Genomic DNA, 20,578 nt, shown 5'->3' with positions numbered 1-20,578 from the left:
AGTTATATAAATTTTATCAAACCCAGTTCAACAATTAAAATTACTTCATTAATTAAGTTAATTATATCTGACAGCAAATAATACAGCATTGAACGCAGCTAACTCTGAACGTGGCCATCACGATCCAGGTAACAAATGGTCAGCAACATAGAGTAAATAAAAAAAGAGTCAACTCAATACTATTTAACAAAAGGGCTATTGACATGAAGAAATCAAGGGATAACCTCTTTTTTTCTGGGGTCAACTGTTCATTTTTTGTATTTTGCCATGTATTGCAATTGACTTAGAAAAAAGTTAATAACACTCAATTTAACATTTTCTTCAGCAAATTATAAATGATTGACTAAAATATATATTAAAGTCCTTAAAAATATGAGTCTCGCTTCCAATTTGGTGAAACTCACATGAATTTCTATTAAGTGTTAAAATGATAGTGTAGCAAGCATTCCTCAAATTCGAAGTGTTGTCTATGGTGATTCTATATTTTTAATTGGAAACAAATACAATTTCTTACCCCTTCAATTCTTTTCTCATCTTTCTCATCTATTTCTATAATACCAACCACCTATAAAATTCATTGAATTTATAGAATTGGACTTGGGTGGCTCAATTATGGAATCTCTACCATGGCAAATGGATTTATGGGATATCTTACTTAATTCAAAAGCTAGTTTAAAAGTTGAAGATTGTTTTACCCTTTATAAATGATATATATGTTATATCTCTAGTTAATGTAAGATTCTAATAATCTACTCTCTTCTCTCATTCTCTCTTCTCTTTTTCTCTCCTAAACCAAATAAAGCCTTAGGCAATGCCTTCCCAAGTATTCTTCTATATGACTAAGGCTTTGTTTGGCCCAACTTATTTTGGACTTAAAAGCTACTTTTAAGTCAAAGTTAAAAATAAGAGCTTTTAAAAAAAGTAGAAGCTGTTTGTCCATTTTTATTTTTTTTATAACTTAAAAGCTACTTTTAAGTTAAAAGTTGTTTGGTAAAACTCTTTTAAAAAAGTCTCATATTCCATTTTTCTTTTTTCTTTTAATTAATTTAAAAAATAGGCCACAATAACGATCATAACCAACGTCACCTTCAAACCCTATTTTCTTCACCCAACAACAAAACTTATTTTGATCTAATATATTCTCGCACAACACGAGTTTGAATGGTTAGTGTTAATTGGATTGAAACAATATTATTTGAGTGATGAATATTTCCAACCTATTAGGGGTTAACTATCAGAGCCAGTTACTAGGATTGAAAGAAAGGAGGGCGTGGAGATGGCAGCACCAAGCTTTTCTCCATTTCTTGCAAGTTTCTATCACAAGATAACAGGGAGCAAAATTGAGAATCACAAATACTTAACGAGCATAGCAATGATCATAATCTGCCCATTTATTTCAAAGATTTCATTAATTATACCCGAGGATTTCACAAGATTTGGGCTTATGCAAGGATTTGAAAAAGCTCCTTTTTTTCAAAGCTCCTCAAAATATCTTTTTCTAAAAAGTTACTTTTAGCAATTTTCTTCAGTAAAAATAAGTAGCTTTTAAGTCAAAGATTTTTTAGTGAAATCTGTTTAGCCCAACTTTACCTTAAAAGTGACTTTTAAGTCAAAAATAAACTGGGCCAAACACTACCTAATTTGTTTTCCATTTAATCACAGTTCATAGACTTCACCAAGCTTTTGCAAGGTCTTTTGTTTTTCCGGCAACATATTTCATAGATTATGGCCCAATAAAGACGGCCCAACATGAAGCATATGACTAAAGCTTAGAAAGTGGTAAGAATATTGACAAAAAAAAAGTGGTAAGAACGAGAGACAAAAGCCTAAAGAGCAGGGGTTTCAATCCCTACCCACCCCAAAATCCCAAACGCCTAATCCTCTAATCCCCTCTATAGAGCTGGGTATGTGGGCCTAGGCCCACGAGTTGGGCCACATAATATGTGGCTCGTACAGGCTAAGACCAATTAAAATGTAGGTTCATTTACGATGTGGAATTTTTCGGGTCGGTTTGCTTAACTGCGGGACTAATATGGTTGGTCCTAAATGGGTCAAGTTGATCATTGCCATGCTCTAAGCATGTGAGCTCTCATATATGGTCCTAACCAAGTGAGTTGGCCTCGTCCCCAAGATTAGCTCAAGTGTAAGATTACTAACAACTAACATTTGTCTATATGAGTTGGCCTCATATCCCGTCGGTAAAGACCAAGTAAAATGTAGACTTATTTAAGAAGTGAGTTTTTTTCTTACTTGGCGGGTCGATTCTAAACAAAACGGCTCAGTTTGCTACCCAACCCTATCCCTCCCTCTCCTAACCCCCTGAACAAAACAAAGTACCATCCAAATACCTCAAAGAGAATATAGACTAGCAAACAAAGAGGTGAAACCTTTTTGCTTGTAATTATAATTTAAATTGTTATTTTTCAATATCGTAATCTCTTTTTTTTCAAAATAAATCCCATGTAATAAATATCCTTGTTTTTAGACAAAACCCAATGATGTTTTTTGGTTACACAAAACCCAATGATATAATTACACGTTTATATTTTTACTTTCTTTACCACTCATTTTCATTTGTTTTTCTATCTCGGTGTTTTTTCAATCACATCATATATTATATCTATCAATTTTCTCTCTTATCTTCTTATCTTACTTTATTAGGTGGAAGTCGAGAGGTGTGAAAAGTTCATTTTTCTCCGCACCCAATCTTCCTTCCAACACTGCAAAGCTTGGAACCCTAGTTCTCATGGCGGGAACGAGTTCCTCCGAAGATGGAAAACTTCTCTCACTCTTCATTGCTTCTCCAACCTCGCTGCTCGCTTTCGATATCTTCGCTGTCGAGAATGCTTCCCTCTCCCACCACTACCACCTTCCGATTCGCTCCATTCCGTGTCAGATTCCGCTTCAAACACTGTTACACTCGTGATTGTTAATGTTTTCACAATTTTCATGATGTTTCCTTTGCAGGATCAAGACGACAGAGGCATCGAGAGCGCACGGTGTTTTGCAGGACGTGCACGAGAGTGTTTTGTTGAACTTGCATCGCGTTGAGAAGAATCTTAAGTTTTGGCAGTTCATGGCTAAGGTTTTGTTTTCATGTTTTCGTTGTCGTTTCGTTCTTCGTATTATTGTGTGTTAGTTTCTAAAATTGGTTTAATTTGCCTTTGTTTAGAGATCAAATGCTAGGAAAGTGTATTTCATGGTTTTTGAGAGGGGTCCTAGGGCTTTGAATGATGAAATAGTGAAGTTGTTGCGTAGTCATCGTCCGCACGACGCTCAGGGTTCTTCCTTGCAGAATCTATGCCAATCTGCATCTGACTATATGATAGAGAGATTAGATGTTTCCAGTAGCTTGAGAATTTCACTCACGACTTTCTTGGCTCAGGTTTGCTGAATTCGCTCCTTCCGGCTCATCTATGTTTGTAAGTGACATTGATGTTGTTTGTCTTTGTGCTTCCAAGTTTTCTTACTTTGATCAATTAATAAGAGAATAAAATATTAGAAAGTTTCATAATAATTTTTATAAAACTAAGGCATTAAATGATATTCCTTAATCCATGTGCCACAACCTTAAAATGACACATATTAAGGAACAGAGGGAGTAAACAATAATGTCATGGAATCATGAAAGCTTTAGACAAAGTCTAACTTACAACTAGGGATGAAAATATGGGTTGGTGAGCCGACCCGGACCAACCTGGCATTAGCCTGCCAAAATGCACGTTGGGTTGGGCTAGTCCACTTTTAGGATTCGGGTTCAAAGTCCAAAACAAACGCACCAAAAAAATGTGGGTCAAACAGAATGGCCTAACGAGTCAAACACATTTTGCCAGCTCTAGGATGGGTTGGTTTACCCTAAAAGTGGGTTTAAATCTTGCCCCGACCCGCCAAAGGACGGGCAAACCCATGGGCCATTATATTGAGAAAAAAACAAACAATTTTTTGGTAAAACAATATGACATAATTTTTGCATTATGTTCTTTTTTTTCTAAAGAATAAGAGGCAAAATCCTTTCATCATATGGAGAACTACCTGAATCATTTGTTACACAAAGTTTAAATAACTTAAACATGACTAGTGGTAGTGATTTTTTTTAATCAAAGTGAGAATGGGATTTTGAGTTTGTCTGTTTCTTGTTATTTCAACCCTATATAAACAACAAATAATTTCAAGCAATGAGCCTATTCTCATCCCTCTCTCAACCTATTAAATTACTGTCCAAAATGAGGCGGGTTAAATGGGTTGATGAATTTCATATCTCAACCCAGCCTGCCCAAAATGATGGTGGGGCAGATTGACACAATGGGCTGGGCCATATTGACATCTTTCGCTACATGAGGGGAGTCAAGATGTTGGGGATGTAGTCTAAGATGTTATTGCTCTACTAATAAATTAAAGAGTTAATTTTTTCTTTTCTTTAATTTGTATCTCTTCTTACTCTTCACTAGATTTCCACATTTTATATTTGTTTGCATCAACTTCTTTTTAAAGAAAAACCACTTTTTTAATCAAATCATCATTTTTAAAAACAAATTAAATTATAATTTTCTTAAATCTAATTTTTTTTAAGCAACTAAAAATTCTTATATTTTAATCTGGCAGACTCAAACTCGTGTTTGTTCCTTCCTTCTCCTCCATCATTGGACACTCTTGCCCTTTCTCACAGCAGCGCCACCGCAAAGCTTGGAGCGCGCGCTGGTTCCGATGGCGGAAACAGAATCCTCCTCCTCCTCCGGCGACGACAGAAAACTCATCGTCTCACACTTGTACTCCAACTACATCAGGAATCGACTCAACGCTCTCCATCGCTTCTCCCCTTTCAATCTCCTCTCCAACCTCGCCGCTCGCTTCCGATTATCTCCCCGTCGAGAATGCTTCCCTCTTCCGCTACCTTACAATTTGCTCGATTCTTCTACGTACGCTCTCATTCTCCTCTTTCACTTCAACCACAAAAAGAGACACAGTTAACTAACTGCTCCATTTTCAAACACTGTTATGCTCGTGATTATTTCATTCTCGGCATTGTGAAGTCAGTGTTAGGGTTTTTGAATTTTGATATGCTGTTCGTTTGTTGAGAAGTCTCACGTTAACGAGAGATATGAAACAAGATAACCCTTATATATGTGAAGGCCGTCCTCGCCTCTAAGCTAGCTTTTGAGGTAGAGTCAGGTCTTCAGAGCCTATCCGAGATCCGTTAAGTGGAGGTGGTGTGTTGAGAAGTTTCGCATTGATACATGACCAATATAGCCCTTATATATGTGAAGACAGTCTTCACCTCTAAGCTAACTTTTGGGGTAGAGTCAGGTCTTTAGAGCCTATTCGAATCCGTTAAGCGGAGGGTGTGTGTTAAAAAGTCCCACATTGACGGGAGATATGACCAATATAGCCCTTATATATGGGAAGGTGGTCCTCCCCTCTAAGCTAGCTTTTGGGGTAGAGTTAGGTCTTACAGATTCTAATATGATATCGTAACCTATCCTTTAAGTGGAGAGGGGTGTTGAGAAGTCGCACATTGGCTAGAGATATGACCAATATAGCGCTTATATATGGGAAGAAGGTCCCCACATCTAAGCTAGCTTTAGGGTAGAGTTAGGTCTCACAAATTCTAATATGGTATCAGAACTTATCATAAATCTGTTAAGTGGAGGGGGTTGGTGTGTTGAGAAGTCTCACATTGACTCGAGAAAAATGGCCAATATAGCCCTTATATATGGGAAGACAATCTCCACCTCGGGTAGAGTTAGACCTCTTAAACTCTAATGTTTCCCTTGCAGGACCATGACGGAGTCATCTAGAGCTCACGTTGTTCTGGAGGACGTGTTAGAGCGTGTTTTGATGAATTTGCATCTAATCGAGAAGAATCTTCAGTTTTGGCAGTCCAGAGCTGAGGTTTTGTTTTCATTTTTTATCCCTTGTTGTTTGGTTTTTGCTTATCTTCACACGTGTTATGTTGTTTCTGAAAATAGTTATGCATGTATTCAGGGATCAGATGCTAGGAAAGCGTATTTCATGGTTTTTGAGAGGGGTCCCAGGGCTTTCATTGATGAAACAGTGAGGTTTTTGCGTTGCGTTGCTCAGAGTTCTTCCTCGCAGAATCTATGCCAATTTGCATCTGATTATATTAGTGAGAGGAAAACTGTTCTGGATAGCTTGAGATTTTCACTCGCGACTTTCTTGGCTCAGGTTTGCTGATTTTGCTCCTCATCGATTTCCTTATTTGAACTGTATATTAGCAACCTTTTATGATTAGACTGAATACAATGTGCTTTACTAAATTATCCTTCAGTGTGCATGTTTTTTGTGTCTGACACTGCTGTTGTTTGTCTTTGTTCTTCCTTTTTTTTCCTGACTTTGATGGAATTGGAAAGGAAGTTTTATAAGAGTACATATTTTAACATTCTAATCAAAACTCTTTATACATAGACATTTAATTCAAGTTCTTTTGACAAATCAGATGATTTTGGAAACTTGGATAAATACATATGATGAACAGATGCTGTTGAAAATCTTCAACTGAATTTCATTGATTTGAAAAGGTGATGAATACAAGAGAGATTTCAGTATTTTATACTATAAGATTTGTTAGCTTGCAGAGGAAGCTAACTCTAACAAACTATGACAGCTAAGCATGTAACTAACACTCTAACAAACTTGCCAGCTAGGCACTAACCAACTGAACAGAACACAGTCAGCATTCTCCTAATGACACTTAACAGTAACACTAATATAGCAGTAACTATATTACTCTAATAGATGCAACATAAACATATGGGAACATTTTAAATCTGGAAAAATTTCTTATCAACTTAACTTTGTTAAATTCCAATGTAAGATCGAGTTACTGATATTACTTGCAAGTTTTGAACTTCGTGCCCAGGTTTATGTGGAAGTTGATAAAATTCGAAAGGAGTTACGAACGGATCCAGAGAATAGGCTTCCTTCATTGTTGGCTACAATTAATGATTTGTTCTCAACATTAGAAGCTTCAATGCGTCAGGTTTACATGTTCACTTGTTCCTTTTTGCTTTTAAGTCTTTGTTCTCCTTTATGTATTTGATCGCTTTGAGCCATTGTTGGTTAAAGCAAAACTAAAGAGTAAATTTGCAACTTACTCTTTTCTACTTTGCAGAGTGACTATTCTATGGATGGGAGCCATTCGACTCCCCTGTTGTTTGAGAAGCTTCCGGAAATAAATCCAGAGAGTTCCCAATCGACAGATTGTGAAATCAAGGACGCTATTAATTCTGTCTATCAAAATTTAGACAAGCTGGATTCTTACATATCTTTTCTTGTAAGAGCATCTATCTTATGTTATCTAATAAATTTTTGGAAATAGCTGTTTGAATTTTTACCTATTTGGATTTTGTTGGAAATTTTATTTTATGGTAAAGCTCTTGTCGCAGACATTGGTCTTCTAGTTTCTTCAATTAATGCTGCTCAGCGAGCTCTCCAGTCTCTTGATAAGGATGGCCTTTTAATATTGAAGACTGGGATTATACATCTTGAAAACATCATTTACAATCAAAATATAAAAATTAGGTTTCCAGCAGCTCACTCTATTAGAATCAGCAATTCAGCATTTGTTTTCTTATTTTCTTTACTGTTTAGCACTTGTATATTTAGTTTACCTAAACTTTATACTTGTTACTTTGCCCCTTCCTCTCCTCCACACTCTTACATTTGTTAGTAATTCAAAAGGCCCAAAACCTAATATTTTGAGTATAAGTAGAATTTTTTGACCCTGCAATTGACTAATGTTTGGTCTGACTTTATAATAGACACTTCTATATGTTATACTCTAATAGGAGCCTCTTATGCTCTTTTCTATCTCCCAAATCCTTGGGACTTCCTCCATGCATATCCGAAGTGGACAAAGTTGTCTTGAATGGAGTCATTAACTAGGAATTCTCTTACTTTCGCCACTTATATTGGATTTAACTATTGATGGATGTTCCTAAGAACAATTAAATGAGTAATTTGTATTGATACAGATTGGTTTCTAGTCGAGTTAGACTGTATTGGTTGGTTTACTTGGTAACTTGATAAAATACTATGCAATTTTATGGCTATGTTCATTTTTTTTTCAGGTTATCAAACATAGAAAACCCAAGAAAATAACTCAATATTGGATCCGGTATACATGTGGTGCAGTTGGTCTATCAGTATGCTCCATTTGGCTCTTACGACATAGTAGTTTGATGGGAAGTTCTGATCTTGATAATTGGATTAAGGAAGCAAAGGACTCAACAGTTAGCTTTTTTAAGGACCGTGTAGAGAAACCGGTATTCTTCTTGATTCTTTACTAGGGTTACATCACATTTTCTCTTTTTTTCTTTTTCACTGGTCCATTAGAACATACTGTTAAACAAAATGAATTTAGAATATATCCTTACAAAACAGGCAGTGTGGTTTACCATTATTCACACGTGTAGCGGCCCCTTGCAATAAAGTAATCCCTATGGCTATATAAATTACAAAACAATCATAACAATATTTTTTGGTACAAAAACAATCATAATAATTGAATATACTATTAAGTCCCTTTATTCATCCCACAGCATAATTTGTATCCAATCTGATGCAACCAATATCCAGATATTGTCCATCAGAGATGAACTTTTTGAGACATTCAGGAAGAGGCATCATGGTATTATGGACCTTGAAGAGGTGCAATTGACTTTCAACTCACTACATAGGTTGGTTTTTTAACACATGGTCCTCCTTTTTCTATGTCTGAATGGCAAACCACTATACAACCTCAATGCAAAGAATATTTATTTCTGATATAACTATTTCACCTTAGCAATAAGAATTTATTGTCACAATAGTTTGTTGCTGTGATTTTATTTAAAATAAATCTTAGTTGGTTTTTTCAATTGAAGTATGGTGTCATCCCTTAGGAATATTCTTTGAAGAAAATGAATCATGTCATACTTCTATAAAAGTTGTTTTCATTCATTTTTATACGAAAATGTAGCATATATGTGGCGCATCTATGTATGGTTAAACATGAACAGATTGGTCATATTTCAGAATTAAACACCCTAGTAATTATTGATAAATGTGAGGTAATTTTAGAGATCTGCAAGTTTCAGAAGCACCTTGAGGTCATCTCTATCACTTTCACTTGTAGAACTCTTCCTCCTCATCCTTCCCAAACTAGGCCCTTTTCAATATGTTTTCGAAGCAAAAACCCTAAAATACCTGCAAAAAATGCACTCATTGACTTTTCGAAGGAACTTTTAAATTTGCCAGTCCACCCGAATAGCGTCACAACGGCGTTTATGGCCACCGCTTTAGGGCCGTGTCTGCCGCTACACTAAACTGCAACATCGAGGAGCGGCAAGGGGCCGCTACACGCTGATATGGCGCTATAGTGTGTTATTGACAACCCTGAAAAAACCTAGTATACATTAATTGATGTTGTTAGAGTCTGTTTTACATTTGTTTCTTGTGAAAATAGAAGTTTGCTTGTGGGTTACTATTTATGAAATTCTTCACTTGCATGATTTGTCACCCAAACTTCTTCATAATAGAATATGGATGCATGCATTGATGAACCATGTGAAGGAATATATGAGGGATTATGGTCAGGGTAGCTATGCTTGTAAAACTTTTGGCATGTGGAAATTTCCGATGAGTTGCATTGAGTTTCTTCTTTTGGCTCCAAAGTTGAAACTAATTCAACATATAGAAGATTTAATTTAAAAAGAAATAGAAGAATCCATCAACTAACCGTAAGTAAAAGAGGTTCATATGAAAAAAAAAAAATTTCTTATTGAACGCCAATTTTTCTAAGGCTGGTAAAATGCTTTCAAGCTTTTTTACCATATGTTGAAATATGTTTTCAAAACACCTTTTCCAGCTGTAAGGATATTTTAGAGATAACTGGTCTTCATACTATCCATTAGCTCTTTTTACACGTCTGCTTGGACTTGTATTTTTACCTAATTATGGATATCACTTTTTTATGACATTAGTTCATTTGCTTGATATTTGCGTGGATATTGCTTTCCTTGTGACTTTTTGTTTAACAATTTGTACAGAATGTTGTTAGCTTTCAGTGAGCAGACAAAGGGTGAGAAGTTCCCAGCGAATGCCTCTGATCAGGAAATGCTCGCGATAGTCATGGATAGGTGAGTTAGGGTTTCTTTGTGTGTTATTGTTATGAACCAATTATCCCTAAAACTTAAGTTGTTGGGTTAAAGACTCATGAATGATTTTATGATATATTTTACACGCCCTCTCCCAAGAACTCACTTGAACTTGAAGCGTGGACAATGCACAAACTTTCCTACCATGTGTTGAAATTCAAGTTTTTATTAGAATAATGGAGGCAACAATGACCAAATTCTATATCAGTAGAACTATCTCTAAATATGCTGGTAATATAGACCAGTAATGTGATGTTGAATTTGAAGTGTTGAAGTAGACACAAGGATTTGCTCGAGCAATTTTCCATTGCATTATTGCTATTGGGATCATTATATGTTGGTAATAGCTTTCCTAAAACCCTTGATTTAGTACTAAAATGAGTCTTCAATTCTTCGTCTCAATGACTTTCTGGGAAGTGAGGAGTTAAGGCACTGCTCGCTTTAGTTTTTTACTGTGGATTATGTGTTAGTCTTATTTATTAATTTTAATAAAGAGCCATTGATTTTGCATTAACATTAACTGGTTCTACTACTATGTCTTTTGCTAATTGCTAAGGCAGTTTTTGTCTGGGGCTATGGGTTCAATGTTCCAGGTTAAATAGCAGTATCTCATGAAGTGGGAAATATGTGAGCTTCCATAGCAATTAGTCAAATGATTTTAGGGTTAAGGGTTGTGCATTTGTGAAAGTCTAATGTTTTCAGACATCCCAGTTAACATCGTATAAATTCCTTACCTGGGTTTTCAAGAAATATTCTCAAATATGTTCATTGACAATGTTTGAAAGTTAAAAATTGGATATTACTGGAACATGATGACAACAATCTACTGATAACGATTTTTATTTATAGCTTTATATACATATTGTCGTTTAATTCATGTTGCCGACACCATGTAGTGGGAGAATACTCTGGTCTCTGTTATCATTGTTGGTTCTCTTTATATTATCTAATTGCGAGAAACATTGAAATTAGATTCCATGTTCACAGTCATCACTTCATTTCTTGTATTATTAGATCATTATTTAAGTTTCAATATCTTATTTTTTCCAAATAAAATTGCAGGTATGAGAAGGAACTCGTGCATCCTATTCAAAACCTTGTCAGTGGAGAGCTAGCTCGGGCCATGCTTATTCAGGTAATAATAATATAGTTTATATTTTTTATGTAGTATGATGTCGGACGGATATCCAAGAGAGTTCGTTTCGTGCTAGGCTACTCCCCTCCTAATAAACCCAAAGTACTCTTTCTTGGTTGTGTTTGCTCTTCAAACACAAACTCAAATACTCTCTGGATAGAAAAGTTTATATTAGTTAATCATCATAAGCATGTAAAAGTTCAAGCTACACAACAGCTATTCCTATTCTAAGCTGGGAAGCATAGATAATTTAAAATTAAAATATTTATGAAATTTAAAATCCTAAATAGATAGTAGATATGAATAACTAGTCAAAATCATAACATCTGTTTAAGTTGTTTTAACACAATTGTTCACTATTACAGGTTCAAAAGCTCAAACTGGATATTGAGACGTGAGTTTTTCGAATCTGAAAACCAAAGTTAATAATATTTCACCCTGTTCTAGTTTCTCAAGATGATATTTTACTCAGGGCAATGCTAGAGTTGAACCAAATTCTAAGGGCAAATGAAATCAACTTCGCCGTTCTAGCTGCTTTACCTGCATTCGTTCTCTCCCTTTTACTCATCATGTTAGTACGGGCATGGTTTAAACAGGTAATTCCTTTTTGGTTTTGTTTGAACAATATGACAAACTTATAACAGATAGAAGTCCAATTGTCTAATTGTAATTCTTAACTCTTAAGAAGGTTACATTGATTCTGAATTGTTAGAATATAATATAAAACCATTAAAGTGGCCCTTACCCAACAACTTAAGCTTTTGGGATAAAGTGGTTATTTGACATGGTATCAGAGCCTCTATGACCGAGAGGTCTAGAGTTCAATCCTTGCTCCCCTCACTTTTAATTAAAAAGTGGAATTTAATTAAGCACATGGTAGGTGGGCCTGTGCATTTATCCACGCTTCAAGCCCAAAGGGCTCTTGCGTGAGGGGCGTGTTAGAATATAATATAAAACCATTAAAGTGGCCCTTACCCAACAGCTTAAGCTTTTGGGATAAAGTGGTTATTTGACATGAATTAACTTAATTGAATGTGGATCTTGTTTAGGGTTAGAAATTCTAGTGAACATGGGACAAAGTTGCTGGGAAGGGAGGAACATATTCCTGCAAGTTATGTGATTCATATTACTTTGCTTGCTATATTACAAAATCTCAATCTCTTCTTGCTTTCATCCCTAGCTCAAATTTGGTGTATGCATTACTGTTAAAATTCGTATATATTTAATAATGGACTAGATATAACATTGCCTGTTTCTAACTAATTATGTATCTTAACTGAGGAGTATGTGCTTTTGGATATCCAAGAGTGTGATTAGTTCAGTTTCCTTCTTTATTTCGTTGTCTACCAATGCTACCCTTGACCACCCCCAATTTTTTATAACTGCGTTATTTGCAGGATGCTAGTATTCTGAACTCTGAAGTTATCTATTTCATATTGTTGTCATAAAAATTGGTTGCTTTGGTTACTCAGTATAGTTTAATGATATAATTTCCAGTGATTTTCGAAAGTAAGTCTGGCTGTGTTTATTTAGTTTGTATAACTTCCAATGATTTTCCTGAAGTTTTGATGTTTAATTTTAGCTAATATTCTCTTTTGGTAAATCAGGATACAAAAGCTGAGGGAAGAGGTAGAGCTGCTCAAAAAATGAGGAGGCTACTTGTTGTAGAGGTTGAGGAAAGGATTATTCAGTACCAAAATTATGTCAATGAGGGGTTGGTAAGAAGCTTACCTGACTGTTAATTTTATTTAGTTCTCCCTGAATTTATTTTTCCTGTCTTTACACCCACACACAGAGAGACACATTGAGGGGATGCTCATACTTCAAGAGCAGTTTTTATTATGATATGTAAAAGAGGGGGAAAAAGATGACCGTTGGATATTCCTTGAATGATCAGACCCACTTTGGATGGCCTGACTAGTTTTAAAAGGGATGAAACTTGGATCAAGTTCTTATATTCTTACTATCAAGCTCTCAAATCAAACATGACATGTGGAATATGTTTTCTCATTCAGCATCATATTCTTAATGGTGACTATTTAATGTTGGAAAACATATCTACATGTCATTATGTGATTTTGAGACTTTACGGCAAGCATATAACAATAACAACTACAACAACAAAAATAATGCACATATCCTTTATATATGATTTTACAAGGATATATCCTTATATTTGTTTTCGCGAACTGCATTTAGTTTATTTGAATGAAATGCATGAGAAATGTGTTTTACGTATCCTTTCCAGGAGAGAGATGCACAATGCATGTACGGAATGCTACTATATAGCTTGTATCGCCTGTACCATTCCGTCAAGAGACATCCCGAAGATTCTGGAAAGTGGCAGCGGTAAGTTTCATTCTCTAGTCTCCACTATAGATGTATGGTCAATGTTTCTGTACCATGAATTTGTACTTTTGTGCACTAACTTTTTAAGCGGTGAATATATGAATGTTGAAGTTGCTAAAATCAGTTAATATTATGAACAGTTTGCGGCGGGATATAATTGATTTGGCTAGGCCTGGCCTGCAAACTGCAGATAAGCTCTACGTGACTTCACGCATGGAGAGGGTCTACGACTGCTTGCTTCCGATTTTAAAACGCCAGTAGCAAAGTTCAGTTTACTTCTGTTCTTACTTTTCATTGATGTTTTTTGGGAATGTTTTTGTTTCATTCGGCTCACGTTCTCAAGGCATCAGAACGCTGAAGCAACTCTTGTTCCATTGAGTAAAACAAAATCACACTTTGTTGCTAACTTGAAACCCAGTTTTGTTGTGGGTACTATGCATATATTCCTCATCTATGGTGACCTTTTAACACCATAGTAAGATCATGGATTTGAAGAATTTTGTCAATTGTATTCAAATCATATTATGAAAGGATGATACATTTTCATTTGATCGCGAGTAACAGAAACATTGCAAAAAATACCATGCGAATAACAGCAGTTAACCGGAGCATTGTATTTCCAACACACAATGTTTTGATCATCATAAAAAAACAACTAACAACCTAACAAGTATGTCATGCCAACGTTGACATGAATCAAAATCCAGAAAAACAAAAGACAGAAGCATTATTTTATGACCAACAAAATTGAAGGATGTTCATTACCAAAAACTTATAAATCTTAACCTTTACAACCCGATTCACATTCTCATCCTTCCTCGGCAAACGCAGAGATTAGTAGCAGCTGGCCCTTCCTTGTCAGAGATAACAGCAGCTGCAACGACACCCGTAGACCACACGGCCGCAACCAGCCATTGCAACTTCAATCCCTTCACCACCATGTATCCCATTTACACCCCTATTGACCGTCACAATTCCTTCTCATTCAGCAATCCGACCACCTTCTCAGCCTTCCCCAACTACTCAATTCTCTGCCTCAACAAACACTGCTCCTCAATTGTCTGCTTCAAAAATTCAATTTCCTTATCCCAATATTGAAGATATCCCACATCTCCTTCTTAACCCTAATCACTTTGTCTTCATTTTCCTCCATATACACAACCTTAATTTTCTTCTCCAAATCCTTCCACTCCACTTTCCTCTCTACCCTCGCATGCAAATTCATGTTTGGTGATTTCCATGCTTTGATGTAGGAGTTGACATATTTGAGGTTTTGGTCTTGTATAAGTGATTTCTGGATTGGGCAACAGGGTGTGTCCTGGATCTTTTTTTAAATTCTTGTGATGTTGTAGCTCTCAGGTTTTTTTGGCAAGGGGGACATTTGCTTCAATTTATTTGGCTCTGCAGGGATCTTACTTTCTTTTGGTGGGCACTGGTTAGCTTTTTGGTCTTTGCTGTTTCTTATGGGTATATGGTTGGGTGGGAAGGTTTACTCTGGAACGGTTCAATTAGACCAATTTGTTTAATTGGTGGGAGGGGTGTGGAAACTGAGGATGAAAATCATTCAATAGAAAGACTTGAGTGAGAGGAGGGTGTGCGATGCCAATGATCTCTCACATATTCTCACCAAGTGCTCAATCAAGTAGTAATGTCACTCTTTCTCTCAAACATAACTTAATTTTTAAATAAAAGTATTTTAATCAAATAATAACCTCTAGCAAATAAAAAGCTTGTAACAGTTTTATAGCTAATAGTATATAGCAACCCAACTAGGGATGGTAATTTCCACTTGAAGATGAGGATCTCTGTGGGGATTGCCCCGTTTGGGGGGCCGAACTTGGGGAATTTTTTCCCATGGGGATGGGGATAAAAACCCCTCCGGTAAGAATTTCGGGATGGGGATCACTCTCCCTGCCCTGCGGAGTCCCCGCCCCGTATATATAAGTTAAAATATAATAACATACTTGCAAATATTGAATTACTTATGATATAGACTTCACTTTTTGGATGAGTTGAATGTTTGAGAGAATATTTTGGATGTTGAAATTCATATTTTTTTATAAGTTCAATGTTGTTATATTTACATTTCAAAATGTTTATTTTGTAGACTTCACACATTGTATGATGAACTTTATTTAAAAAATTTATCATATATTTATATTGAATTTGACGTTGTTGCATTTCACTTGTGTTGTTTAAATTTATTGCATGTATAAACTTATGTATTTTATGTACTTGATTTAAATTTTTAATGACATGTTAGGGATCCCTGTGGAGACGCTTGGAACCCATGGGGAGATGGGGAACGGGGACGGGGTGAAAATCTCTCTCACTGCAGGGAATGGGGATGGGGTGGGGACAGAAAAGAGATGTGGGGACGAGGAGCGGGAAGGCACTCTCCTCCCCCGCCTCGCACGGATGCCTTCCCTAAACCCAACTATTAAGCCGCGTTCTTTGCTTTAATACTAGAAAAGTAATGATGTTTAGATATTCAAACACTTAGACACCTCACATACACCGTATTTTTCTCTCTATCTCTCTTCTTATAAAATTGCCATCATATACACATTCATTCATATTCTCTTTTCTTTTTTCATTTAGTGTCTGCACTGGCTGATGTCCATGAATCATTCTCCATTAGAGAAACAGGTAAAGGGTCCTAAAAGGGTTGCGTGTCTTCATGTTGGTTGGTAGGTGCACATTTTCTAACTTCTCCCAAAACAATAAATTAATTAAAAGCAAAAGGAAAATGAAAATGAAAGAAAACCAGATCATTAGGATATTGGCTAATGTGAGGCATTTATATCATGCAGTTGCAAGATAAAAACTACAATTATCCCTAACTCAAGTCTTGATTACAAGAGGACTAACGCAAACCTCAAATCAAGTAAATAATATAAAATCCACAGAAATGAAGTTCCCAGGCAAATAAATTTAATAATTCGCAAATGATAATTTATCTCATCAAAAGGCAGTACTAGATTGTTTCAAGAGAAAAAAGCACATGCCAGACTGCAGCATGCATTCACTAAAATACTGAAACTACCACATAATTTAAATCTCAACTTGATCTCTCAAGATACACATAAATGGCCATCAGAACTTAGAAACAATGCCTTGAAGCTCAAGTCCTCGTTATTAAGTTTCTAATGGACATATGCTGTATAAAAAGAACAGCTAGTAAACACTTGGTGCAGTTCTTCTTCAATCCTGCAAAAAAAAAAAAAGATTAAAGGCTAAAGTTATAACACTAGCAAGTACACTAAAGAAGATCTAGAGGAAAGATATTGACCTATTTAATTATATTACAAATTGCAAAGAGTTAGCTTAGAAAATAATCTTGGTTTCAGACAATTTCTGTTTCCAAACAATAAATTCCAGTATCAACATGCAAAAATGCAGTTTCCTTAGAAAGAAACTTCAATGCAGCTTAAACATACATATGCAGGACCAAAATCCTCTGTCCTCATTATGTGTCCTCTTCCTTGTCCCGGAAATAAAATTGTGTCATGTCATTTAAAACCCACTTATGTACTGTCATACCGATGGTTAAGTAAAATGACACAATTTGATTGGTGAGACTGAGAAGGGAACAACAAATGGGGACAGAGGGTTTTAATCCACATAGCATGCACAAACCATGTAAGAAACAGCTTTGAAAGAACGCCAAAGACATTCTTTTTTTTTATGATTGAAGGATAATGGTTTCATATGCAGATGTATTAACTAGCACGAATATGCATAGTTGCAAGCCAACACAGAATAATAAGACTAAACAACTTCCTCAAGAACATGCAAAATATAGGTAGGAAACAAGAAACATAGATTAAGGAAATTAATAAACCTCATCCTCATCCTCATCCTCGTCGTCACCGCCATCTTCCTTCTTTTTCTTAAGACGGGTAGTACCGCCTTCTTTGATGATGGGCAATTTCATTGCTCCAAATGGAGTGTCAACATCAATATTCCCTTTCATGGTATAACCAGTGCCCCTTCCTCTAATCATGTCCCAAAGTGCAGAGCCAAAGTCCTTAGGTCTAAAGGTGATCGGAACATCAATGTAACTGATTCCGCTCTTCTCAAGTTTCGCAGATTTGGTGAGCTGTGCACCTCCAATGCTAACATCACCAAGCCAGACCTCATAATCAAGCGCATTGAGGCCCAGGTCGAAATCGTTCTTGTTTTCCAATTTTAAGTGAAGATTTGCAATTGTCTCCTCAAAAGAGAACTTCTCAAATTGAATCTTGTCAACATCAATATCAGGCTTGTACGGTATGGGGATTTCTCCAGTTTTCTCCAAAGGAAGAGTCAACCTTCCCAAGATCGGAACATCGAAAATGAGATCAACCTTCACCCTATAAGGAATGATGCTCCCAGGTTTGATATCAGCATATGTTTGCTTGATGTCATCATAAATCAAGGTAACAGGAATTTTTACAGTCTCCTCTCCATGAGCATGGATGGTACCTATAGAAAGAAGAGATTGAATCTATCTTTCATTAATTCGAATATGAGTACAAAGTTCTATATATATAAAACATTATCAGAAATTAATAACCAACAAGATTACAAAATTGAAAAATACAAAATACAAAATTGAAACTATTTGCTAAGTAAACCAACAGTACCTGCATCGGGTATCAATCCAGAAACTAGTTTCCTCCCATCACTCTCAATCAAGTAGTTGATGTCAATCAGAGGGATCGGCACCGGGTTCGGGTTCTTGATGAGCACATCAACAACAAGGTCCACCTTGTGAATGTTAATTGATGGAATGTGTATCCCAGAAACATCAGCAGTTGGCTTACCAAACCCAATAGCCTCCTCAATCTTCTCACCAATGTCATGAATGAAATCCTTCACCTTCTCAATAAACCCACCCTTGCCTTCTTCCTTACCATCATCTTCCTTGTGCTTTTCATTCTTAAAAAGACCCCTTTCTACCACTTCAGGCTTATCATCAGATGTCGACATATCTAAATAACAGATAGTTGAAGAGCATAAGAAAGTTAGATTGGACAAGATCTAATCAAATCAAAGTCAAACATAGTCACAAGTATGTCATTGATTTAATTACTTCCAAGTCCAATACACCAACATTTTGGATCACATCATCACATACATTAGCATTAGACAGATACCATCATGTTATTCAAAATCAAAATACAAACTTTAGATCATCATTCTCTAAAAACTGCAGCAAAACTGATAACCCCATATCAGGGTATGTAGTATACTTGAAAAAAAAAATACTAGTAAGTAATTTTTTCTTGCACATGGATTTTACAGTAATCAAAATGGAATATACACACAGAACAGAATCATGAGGTATATGCTTAATCAATTGACCAGATTATTAGATACTAACAAAAATCCAAAATGAAGCAGGGTGATCAAATACTCAAAGTGACTCAAATGGAGATCAGTGAAATGAAGTAGAGAAGTACCTCAGATAAGATCAATGATCCAAAACAGAGAGAGGGAGAGAGTATCAATGACTGTGAATGGGATCAACACAACACAATAGAGTGTAGTATTCTAGAGCAGTGAGATCAGGATTTTGTAGGGGAAAATATTAACAAATAACATGGGACGCTCCGAATGAATCAACGGTCAGATCTTTGTCACAATGAATAATCAACGGTGGTCAATTGAAGCCATTCTCAGAAGCATGGTCCACACGGAAAGTATGCCGGACATGGTCTAATTTAAGGAAAGGAAAACACACCGACCATTCTTATTTTATTTAATCAAAATTTGAACTTTATTAACATTACAAATAAAAAATAATTAACCTAAGATGTTAAACAATTTAGATTCCTTAGTCTGATGCTGAGATAATACGTATAGAGAAACATTTGTTAGAAGAAACACATTCACTTAACGTGAGTTTAGAACCTCGGAAAATTAGTCTCATGGCTATTAGTTGTGAGATATATCTTTAAAAAAAGATAAAAATAATTTAGTACAAGTACATTTTAGACTTCTAACTAAGCTCCTGATTTTTATAATAATGAAATAGTTTCATTATGATTCTTGATTTGTTTTATTTTTAAGAATTGCACCATCACAAATATTATTATTGAATATATTTTAGAAAATGAAGGAGTTAAGTTGTTTGCGAGGTGTATTGCTTGGATGTGGTGAACTGTCTAACGAGCTCAGTTTTACTTAACCTTCTTGCTTGTGCGTGTCTCAAGGGAGCGTAACAAACCTACAGATGTACTTGCAAGGATGAGGTTAAATGATAGGTTGAGTTTGAAGACTGGGGAACTCCTCTTAGAGAAGGCCTTCATGTGTTGTGGAATAGCTAGGTCATCTTTTCTTTTGCTTTTGTTGTTGTTTTAAGTTTCCAATCTGCCGGAAAAAAGAAGAGATTTAAATTAAATATAAATCACTTTTTACGGACTAGTAATATTTTTTTCATAAATAAATAAATAGAGTTCTGATTGAATGCAAATAAATAAAAATTACTTGTTCATATAAGAATAAAAATCAGCTCATTTTATTAATATATTAATCTAAAAGTGTTGACTATTTGATTTTTATTTTTACTTTTATGTCACACTATATACATTATGACTTTATCAATTATTTGGCGAAAACATTTTTTTCTTGTTAGGGTGTGAATATTATGGCAACTCATCAAACTGCTCTAAATCTAACATCATCACAGAACTTGCTGAAGTTTTCAACTGCATAAAGAAGAAACCATATAAAGAAAACAGATCTGGGTAGCACCTAAGAAGATGACAATAGAAAAATAGATGAAAATGGCACCATCCAAAAACAGATTTGGATCATTAGATCTTGTACTTTCTTGATCTGAACACTACAAAATAAGGCAAGAGGAGATCACGGACCAAAAAATGAAACACGGATCTGGAATCATCACTGAGGAAGAGGAAGGAAGAACCAGAGCTCCGTGCAACGGCGGCTC

General features: G+C 35.7%; 2 protein-coding genes across 2 annotated transcripts; one reads left to right on the top strand and one right to left on the bottom strand.

Annotated features, from left to right (window-relative positions):
- Positions 1-2,746: 2,746 nt before the first annotated feature.
- On the top strand, positions 2,747-14,187 carry LOC130713192 (protein DGS1, mitochondrial). Its single transcript, XM_057563006.1, has 17 exons — positions 2,747-2,922; positions 2,968-3,085; positions 3,173-3,347; positions 4,571-4,916; positions 5,775-5,889; positions 5,983-6,183; positions 6,878-6,997; positions 7,130-7,291; positions 8,088-8,282; positions 8,596-8,696; positions 10,047-10,136; positions 11,217-11,289; positions 11,655-11,683; positions 11,762-11,885; positions 12,897-13,007; positions 13,538-13,638; positions 13,779-14,187. The coding sequence occupies exons 1-17, from the start codon at positions 2,747-2,749 to the stop codon at positions 13,897-13,899; spliced, it is 2,358 nt and encodes a 785-aa protein (XP_057418989.1). The 3' UTR covers positions 13,900-14,187.
- Positions 14,188-16,555: 2,368 nt separating this feature from the next.
- On the bottom strand, positions 16,556-19,246 carry LOC130733335 (uncharacterized). The gene is made up of 4 exons (XM_057585476.1): positions 19,086-19,246; positions 18,267-18,614; positions 17,483-18,105; positions 16,556-16,848 (listed from the first exon to the last, which is right to left on the bottom strand). The coding sequence occupies exons 2-4, from the start codon at positions 18,610-18,612 to the stop codon at positions 16,843-16,845; spliced, it is 975 nt and encodes a 324-aa protein (XP_057441459.1). The 5' UTR covers positions 18,613-18,614; positions 19,086-19,246; the 3' UTR covers positions 16,556-16,842.
- Positions 19,247-20,578: the final 1,332 nt, after the last annotated feature.

This window comes from Lotus japonicus, chromosome 1 (genome assembly GCF_012489685.1).
Source record: "Lotus japonicus ecotype B-129 chromosome 1, LjGifu_v1.2".
NCBI lineage: Eukaryota > Viridiplantae > Streptophyta > Magnoliopsida > Fabales > Fabaceae > Lotus > Lotus japonicus.
The sequence above is the reverse complement of the archived record's forward strand: the minus strand, read 5'-3'. Positions and strand labels throughout refer to the sequence as shown.

Coding starts and splice junctions, on each gene's coding strand:
- LOC130713192 (XM_057563006.1), top strand. CDS start 2,747: ATGGCGGGAACGAGTTCCTCCGAAGATGGAAAACTTCTCTCACTCTTC. Junction 3,348..4,570: donor AGAGAGATTAGATGTTTCCA/GTAGCTTGAGAA, acceptor ATTTTTTTTAAG/CAACTAAAAATTCTTATATT. Junction 10,137..11,216: donor CTCGCGATAGTCATGGATAG/GTGAGTTAGGGT, acceptor ATAAAATTGCAG/GTATGAGAAGGAACTCGTGC.
- LOC130733335 (XM_057585476.1), bottom strand. CDS start 18,612: ATGTCGACATCTGATGATAAGCCTGAAGTGGTAGAAAGGGGTCTTTTT. Junction 18,106..18,266: donor TGGATTGATACCCGATGCAG/GTACTGTTGGTT, acceptor TTCTTTCTATAG/GTACCATCCATGCTCATGGA.